At 44.8% G+C, this 8,752-nt stretch overlaps 1 protein-coding gene across 1 annotated transcript; it reads left to right on the top strand.

Moving 5' to 3' along the window:
• Positions 1–1,099: 1,099 nt before the first annotated feature.
• LOC103179672 (fucolectin-5-like) lies at positions 1,100–8,272 on the top strand. The gene is made up of 4 exons (XM_007895053.1): positions 1,100–1,387; positions 3,192–3,477; positions 6,718–6,904; positions 8,258–8,272. The coding sequence occupies exons 1-3, from the start codon at positions 1,318–1,320 to the stop codon at positions 6,866–6,868; spliced, it is 507 nt and encodes a 168-aa protein (XP_007893244.1). The 5' UTR covers positions 1,100–1,317; the 3' UTR covers positions 6,869–6,904; positions 8,258–8,272.
• The last annotated feature ends 480 nt before the right edge of the window (positions 8,273–8,752 follow it).

The following is an 8,752-nucleotide window of genomic DNA, read 5'->3' as shown; positions in this document are numbered from 1 at the left end:
CTTTCACGTCAGGAGGACGTCCCAAGGCGCTGGACAGACAGAGTTATGGATCCGAGTTGAGGGGTGGAGTTGTGGAGTCAAGCTCAGTGCAAGTGAGAGACCGGAGTTCAATTCCAGGCAGAGGGCGAAACCTTGGGCAAGTTTCCTTACTCCACACAGAGCCTAATAATAATCCCTCCAAAACCAAAAACAATAATAAATTGGTCATTTTCAATCCACGACTGTTTGTGGGACATTGCTGTGCGCAATTGGCTGCCGCGTTCGCCCACAAATATACAGTCAATTCACTTTACAATGTGTTCTGTAAAGCGCTTTGGGATGTCCTCCTGACGTGAAAAGCGCTATATCAAATTCAAGGATTATTATTATTATTAGGGTTGGGGGAGGGCCGAGGGGGGAAGCAGGGAGATCAAAAGTACGGAGAGGAGGGTCTTGAGGTGGATCTTGAAGGTGGTGAGGGAGGGGGCGAGACAGAGAGACTGCGGAATGGAGTTCCAGAGGGTGGGGGCAGAGTGGCGAAAGGCCCACCAGTCGATAGTGGGGTGAGCGAGGCGGGGGATGTGAAGCAGGCCGGAGCCCGCTGAGCGGAGGGAGCGAACAGGATGGTAGGGGATTAGGAGGTCGGAGAGGTGGGGAGAGCAAGACCGTGGAGGGCTTTGAAGGTGACAACCAGGATCTTGAACTGTATCCTCTGTGTGATGGGAAGCCAGTGGAGTTGGGCGAGGATGAGGGCGATAGGTTCACGGAGCTAGTGCAGGAGAGGACACGAGCTGCAGAGTTCTGGATGATCGGCAGCCTTGGAGGCAGGGTTTGGAGAACTCAGTCAGCAACTCACTGCCTTTGGCTGAGTCTGAAAGCTCTGGTGCTGCTTATCATTCTATAACGGAGAGTTGTGAGAATGTCCCAAAATCCAAATGGAAAATCGAAGGAAGAAAAAATGAAATGGATGAATAGATGGACGCAGAGATTATTATTAACAATATATGTATTAACAATTCATTGTAATTATTATTATTAACCATATTTGTGGTTTCTTTATTATTATTAACAATAATAATAATTCTTGCATTTGTTACCATGTCTTTCATTGTCTTGTGGATGTCCCAAAGTGATTCATAGCATATACTGTGTATTTTCTGGTGATTATTTGAGATGTAATAGGGAGATGGATACTTGGGAAGTGAACGGAAAATGGGATTAAAAGATTTGCCGCAATGTAATAAAATGGAGGGTAACCTCCTGTCTCCTTGGTTCCTATCAAGATCCTGAAGTGTTATTTTCTCTTTATTAACATAGTAAAATGGTTTACTCTCTAGGATGGGCTTTTTCGTGCTGTTGGGCCTGGTCTGCCTGTCCGGGATCCAGAGTTTAATGATATTCACAGAAGGTAAGCCAGGCATTGAGGTAACTGCATCCAAAGCATAGTTCTGCATTGCACCCTTTAAAGGCCGAGGCAAAACTCCACAGTGCACAATATTTCTTAGATTATTTACTGAGAAATGTGCCAATGATTTGATTCGTAAAACATGGGATGTGCCTAATCAAAATGGTTAGGGGTTTTGTGAAGATTTATTCCTTGAGTATGTGTGGTGTGTGTGTTTGAGGTGGGAAGGGTACGTTGTGTTTGTGTGTTGTAGAAGGTAAATAGTGGGGGGAGCAGGTGTCACTGGAGAGAACAGATGCTCTGTGGAGATGGGAAATGGCCAGCACAGGGTCAGAGGACAGTGAACGGCAGTGGAATGAACATACAAACTGTTCCTACCTGCAAACACAATCCACTGGAGGCACGATGCTGGGGCAAGTGGTGGGGGAGAGGGTACTAGGTGGAACAGCAGAACTCGCCTCTAATCCATCCAAGACTGAATGGCTGAACTACGCTAACTCCTGGCTCGCCAGACTTCCCGAATCTTCCTTTCACAAACTGCAGATTATTCAGAACTCTGCAGCTCGTGTCCTCTCCCGCACCAGGCTCTGTGAATCCATTACCCCCACCCTCCACTGGCTCGCCATCCTCCAGAGGATAGAGTTTAAAATCCTCGTCCTCACTTTTAAAGCCATCCGCAACCTTGCTCCTCCTTACCTCCATGACCTATCAACACCATCCCAACCTGCCCGTTCCCACAGCTCGGCGGGCACTGGCTTGCTTCACGTCCCCTGCCCTGCCCGCTCCACTATTGGACCTTCAGCTTTTCTGCCCTCACCCTTGGAACTTAATCCCGGAATCTCTCTCCCTTGCTTCCCTCAAGACCCGTCGCAAGACATTCCACGGCCACCTGTGCATTCCCTTACCCTCCACCCCTCTTGCTTCCAACCACCAGATCAAATGCAAACCCTTAACTGTCCAACACCTTGGGCAGCAAACTCTTGTCAGATCAGGTCTGAACCCCTCTGTTAGTCTCAGAGCTAGGTCAGGGATTCACTGCTCCAAGCCCACGGCTTTAAAAGTCAGGACGACTGGCTCCGGCCTTCTGCACGTTCCTTGTGCCCTTCTTTCCACCATTGGTAGCTGCGCTTTCAGCCACTACACCCCGAAACTCTGGAACACTCTTCCTCTATCCCTCCGCCTTGCCTCTTCCTCCCACATCCTCAGATCGCACAATTTTGCACATGGCAAGGGGTGTCAGCCCGGAGATGAATGACCAAATTTATTTGAACTTGACCATCTTAAAAAAAAGCAAGGATTTTTATTTGTTTGGATGGATTGTTAGCCAGGACACTGGGAGAAACTCCCTTCACTCTACCAATAAGCTCACGGGATCTTTGATATTTATGTGACCTGGGGCCTCAGTTTGTAGGGCCTCTTTGTCCTTAAATCCTGCCTCAAAACCTACCTCTTTGAACGCCCCTATGGGTACATCCCCTTTCCCCTGCTCGGTGTCCAAACCCGCCCTTGTAAAGCACTCCCAGATAATCACTATATAAAAGGCGTTATATGAATGCAAAAAGGCACAATATTTCAGAAATCTGAAGTAGCTAAAATAATAGCTGAAATGTGAAATAGTTTCAAGTTTCAGGTCGATGACCTGAACAAAAGTCAGAACAAAGGTCGTCTGACGAAAGGTCATTATCCAGAAACGTTAATTCATTTTCCTCTCTCCATAGATGCTGCCTGTCCTGCTGAGTGTTCCCAGCTGTTTCACCCTGTTTCTGAATGCAAGTCGTTACCATTTTTTTTTTAATTCTGCCTTTAGTTCCAGAAAACATAGCTCTGAAGGGCACCGCCACCCAATCCAGTATCCGGGATTTCCTCGGAGACGCAGGGAACGCGATTGACGGAAATCGAGACAGCGACTACTATCACGGCTCCTGCAGCAAAACCAACAAGGATCTGACCCCGTGGTGGAGGGTGGACCTGCATGAAAAGCACTGGGTCTTTCACGTCACCATCACCAACAAAATCACCTATCCAGAGCGCTTGAACGGCGCTGAAATCCATGTGGGAAACTCCCTGGAGAACAACGGGAACAGTAACACAATGTAAAGTCATCTTTCCTGCAGGTGTATTCTGCCTTGTGATTCAGGTGGATGTGAGGGACTAACCCCCACCCCCCCCCCACCCCATCTACTACTATTTCAAACACAGTCTTTCTCTTGATTATCTGATTTACAGTCACCCAAATTGATTTCCAAGTTCAAATTAATTGGGTGCTCATCTTCTATAGCACGAAATTTCACCCACAAAGTAAACGGTCAATTCACTTTACAGTCTATTCTGTGAAGGGCTTTGAGACGTCTCAAAGACTTGATAAGGCACTATATCAAATGCAAGGATTATTATTATGAAAAGTTACTGGCACATAACAGCTGCTGCATTTGCCTATATACACATACATAATATATATATATACATATAGACATAGCGGATACTTCTGCATTTGTGTGCATTTTTTCTGTTCTGTGTGTTCAGAGGGTTTTACCTGCTGTAAATTAACCACCTTCAACCAGAGTCCTCTCCCACACTATTCATTTGGTCACTCAGTCCATGACTGTTTGTGGGACGCTCCTGTGCTCAATTGGACTGCCACGTTTCAGCCACAAAATATAGTCAATTCACTTTACAGTGCATCCTGTGAAGCACCTTGAGACGTCTCGTAGACGTGATAAGGCGTGATATCAAATGCAAGATTTATTATTATTTACATGCCTCTGTTTATCTAACAGCAAGTACGAACCCAGATTGTGGATTGCTTTCCAGTGGTAATAATATCTCCCCACAAAAAGTCATTCATCCCTGACTGTTTGTGGGACACTGCTGTGCACAATTGGCTGCCATGTTTTGCCCACAAACTATCCGTCAATCCACTTTCCAATATATTCCGTGAAGGGCTTTGAGTCGTCTCGTAGACGTGATAAGGCAGTTTATCAAATGCAAGGATTATTATTATTTAGTCACCCAAATTTACCCCCAAATTCAAATGAATTGGCTCATTTCTATGAACATTTCTCCATATCGCTGTTTTTATATTCACATTCATTTCTGATTAATTTTATAGGAAGTCAAAATGGTTATTTTAAGTAAAAGCTGTTGTATAATTATAATTTATATTTTGCATTTATATGGTTTTTCAGTTTTCGTCACTTTACTATGCAAACTCTTGTTTGTCGCTCCTCACTCCTCCTCCTACCGTAGATCATCCCAAACTCTGCAGCCGGTCCTCCCCACCGCCGGCCCTATCATCTCACCTACTCACTGCTCCATCACACAGAGATACACAATCCTGGTCCTCACCTTCAGCCTCCATAGTCTTCCCCACAACCTCTGCGACCCTAACTACATCCGTCGGTCTATACTCAGCTTCATTCCGCTGGCAACTGTTGCGGCTTCTGACATCTGCCCCACCTTTGAAACTCATCCTCAGTCCTCTCCTCACCCCCCCCCCTTCAAGACCCATCTAGACCCCCCAACCTTCATCCCTGCCCCTCCCCCCCCCCTGATCCGACCCAGCCAGTCTAAAATTCTGTTGTCCACATATCCCAAAACCATACAAATAATGCTGGTTCAACAAAAACAGCAGCCAATTGCGCACAGCAATGTCCCACAGTCGTGGATTGAAGTGACCAACTTTATTATTGCTTTTTTTCTTGAGGGATTATTATCAGGCGTGTGGAGTAAGGAAACTTGCCCAAGGTTTTGCCCTGCTGGGAAATAAACCCAGGTCTCTCGCTTGCGAGGCAAACCACTGTGCTAGAGGACTCCTATAATTTTATTATTATTAATGAGCACTATTACTGTAAGTGAGCTTTGTAGATCCATTCAGGCTCAATCTAAGAGGACTAATCTTTTCAAATACTTTCAATTATCTGAATTTAGCCGTCAGTCAGTCAGTCAGTCAGTCGCACTCTCACCTCCAGGTCATGAGGTTGTGGGTTTGAAACATTAAACTTAATCGGTTAAGACATTAATCGTGCATCATCTATTAGAAAAAAGGGAGTTTCTCCCAGTGTCTTGGCCAATAATCCGCCAGATTAATTGTTTATTCACATTATCTACAAAAAAAGTCATACGTTTGACAGAAATGACAGTAGAACCTGTTTGGTCAGCATTAATCAAGACTGAACCAATCGTGGATGTGAAAACCGCACACCAGTATTGTGTTTTATGTCTCAATGTATTTGTGTGTCGCCACCTGTGTTTTTGAAACTATCAGTGTCTCTGTGTGTATATTCTCTATGTATTCCCACATGATGAGCCTATCATCCCCATCCTTAATCGGCTCCACTAGCTCCCCAACCCCCAGGGATTGAGTTCAAGATCCTCGTCCTTGCTTTTAAAGCTCTCCATAGTCTTGCCCCACTCTACCAACCTACCCGCTGCTTCCACTTAGCATGCACTGGCCCGCTTCACATCTCCCGCCTTGCCCTGCTTTCAGCCTATCTGTATCCACCCTCTGGACCTCCATCTCTGAGTCCCTTCAACTCACCTTCTTCAAGGCCTGTCTCAAGACCTTCCTCTTTGTCGATCATCTTTATTCCTCCCCAGGGCCCCCAACCTGCCCAAATCCAACTCCTACTTCACTTGGAAACTGTCCAGTACCTTGGGACATCCTCCTGACACGAAACGTGTTATCCAAAGGCAATTTGTTGTTATGTGTGTGGTTGTATCCACGTGTTGTCTAAGCGTCGATCTGTATGGGTTGTTCGTGTGTGTATATTGTGTCTGTACTCTGTATGCAGCTCTGTATATTGTCTATCTGTCAGTGTACATTTTCTTGTGTGTACATGTTGTCTGTGTATGTGTGCAAGGATTTTTATTTGTCTGTGCGTCTCATGTTCTGTGTGTGTCTCTGTATATTCTCTGTAGGACTGTGTAAGTTCTCTGTTATCTATTTGTATATATATCATTCTCTTTCTGCATCTATGTGTATGGACATGGGCATCTCCCTCTCTGTATGTTATAGTTGTGCATCTCTAATCGTATGCAGCTCTGTATACTGTCTCTATCTGTCGGGGTGATTTTACCTGAATTGCATCTCTCCACCTGACGCTCCTTAATTCAAACAGGTGTACACATAACTGGTGACCTCGTGCATCTACAGGCAACTGAAAATGTTGACAATGACACTGCATTCCAGCCCGACTTAGTACTCTCACATTTAGCCCCGATGTAGATTAGCGGCATACTGGTTGTGGGAATGCAGTTAAACAATGTTTTACTGCGCCTGTGAGATGCCTGCCATGATAAAGACACTGTAATAATACAAGGTTTCTTTGTTCCAGATGTGCAACAGTCTCATTCATTCCAGGAGGAAATTCCACTATCTACCATTGTGGGAGAGGAACTCAAGGTCGATACATCAACATAGTTATCCCTGGATACAGGGGACAGCTCAGTCTCTGCGAGGTCGAGGTGCATGGTGTCCAAGTGTGATCCTGGTCCCTGCCCTACCCACCCTCCGCCACTTGTGTGAGTTGGAATATTATTCTGATGTGCGGGACAAGGAGAGACCATCACAGTCCGTTCAGCTACTCTCAAAGTAACATTAATAAATCCCATGCTGCTCTCTCCCACCCCTCAATCCATCACTTTATCAAACACCTAATTCCTCTTGAATGCGCTGACACAATCCACTTCTCCTTGGGTTGTTCATAATTAATATCAGTCGACAACTGTGTGTGTGCAATTGACTGCCACGTTTCGCCCACAAAATAGTAAATTCACTTTGCAGCAGTATATTCTGTGGAGCACTTTGAGACAGCTCAACGACATAAATAATAATCCTTGCATTTGATATAGCACCTTATCACATCTACGAGACGTCTCAAAGTTCTTTACAGGATATGCTGTAAAGTGAATTGACTGTATATTTTGTGGGCGAAACGCGGCAGCCAATTTCGCACAGCAGTGTCCCACAAAGAGTCATGGATTGAGTGACCAAATTATTATAATTTTTTTAAGCAACTATTATCCCTTCGAAAGTGATATGCCAATCAACTAATTGGTTCCTACTACTGCTAGATAAACAGAGGTATATGGCAATAGGGTCATATCTCACTATTTCAAATGCAAGGATTATTATTATCATTGGGAATTGCCCCCACTCTCAGACACTCTATAAAGTGCGTTTTTTATTTGAGCTGGACCCTCTCCCAAGCTCCAGTTTACTCCTTGGTTGTAGTTTGTGTCTGTGTTAAACAGATCAGGCACAGACTAGTTGGATGAATGGCCTGGTTCGGTGCTGTATCATTCTATGATTAGGGTCACTCTATCTCTGCTCTCTAGGATCTGGGGTATTTCAGTACAATCTGCCGAGTCTTCTCCAGTGTGAACATTCTCAGCTGCCAGACCTTCCACGTAACTCAGGTGCCTGATTCAGCTACAGTAAAACTCGCACAAGTCTGCTCTGTATAGATCATATAATGGTCTAAGTGTTCATCTGTCAAAGTCCCGCTAAGTTTCCTTTAACTTATGCAAGTTTCACATAACTCATACTTTGCATAAGTCATGTTAAATATATGGTACCAACTGATATGACTTATGTGAGGTTTATTGTATCACTCCCATTTCTCTTCCACCACCCAGATTTCCTCTCTCTAAGCAGCCAGAGGTGTCCAGTGCTCCAGGTGGGAGCTGTACAAGCTCAGGCCCCAATCTAGTCACAGGGAGAAGCTGTGTAGTCCTCCTCGTTCACTAAAACATAGCCAGTCAGTGAAAGATGCAGGACAGTGATTAGTTGACCCAATGGGCTGCGAATATTTCCAAATCTGCAGTTACTTTAGAGGCTGGCTAACCGATTCCTTTACTCTGTTTGGTTCTCAGATTTTTGGACCGGAGACAAATTGAAAATGGAGTGTGGTTTAGAAATCTCCGGCTTGTGCTTATTGCTTCACACTCTGATTATTAGTAGCTTTCTCCTCAAGATTCCTGCTCACTGCAATCCAGTGGTCAATCTTGTTTTTACATCAGGATACGAACTCCACAATTTGTGCTTGATTAATGGGACCGTCTGGATGGCCTGCACAATCTTTTCCTGTCCTGTAAATTCCTAAATTAAATTGCATTCATCTTACTTGTCTAAAAGTCTTATTTTCCAAAGTAAGTTTATCTGTTGGAAGCTGAACTACACAGCAGCAAAGTCTTCGATCGGTACTGAGTCACTGAAGAACCTGGAGAGAACCTGCTTCTCGTTCGAACAATTTTGTTGATCGTACCCCAACAACCGCTCAAGAGAATAAATTTCTGACATCTTTGCCCTATTTTTTTGGTAAGCTGCTTGGCTGATACATGTGGAAACCCATCATCATGCTTAACAAA

Source organism: Callorhinchus milii, unplaced genomic scaffold (assembly GCF_018977255.1).
Source record: "Callorhinchus milii isolate IMCB2004 unplaced genomic scaffold, IMCB_Cmil_1.0 Scaffold2, whole genome shotgun sequence".
Taxonomy (NCBI): domain Eukaryota; kingdom Metazoa; phylum Chordata; class Chondrichthyes; order Chimaeriformes; family Callorhinchidae; genus Callorhinchus; species Callorhinchus milii.
This window is presented reverse-complemented; position numbering and strand designations above follow the sequence as displayed.

Bases quoted from the DNA above. Each gene is read 5' to 3' on its own strand.
- LOC103179672 (XM_007895053.1), top strand. From the start codon at position 1,318: ATGGGCTTTTTCGTGCTGTTGGGCCTGGTCTGCCTGTCCGGGATCCAG. The intron at 1,388-3,191 runs GTAAGCCAGGCA...TTCTGCCTTTAG, and splicing joins TTTAATGATATTCACAGAAG to TTCCAGAAAACATAGCTCTG. The intron at 3,478-6,717 runs GTAAAGTCATCT...TCTTTGTTCCAG, and splicing joins AACGGGAACAGTAACACAAT to ATGTGCAACAGTCTCATTCA.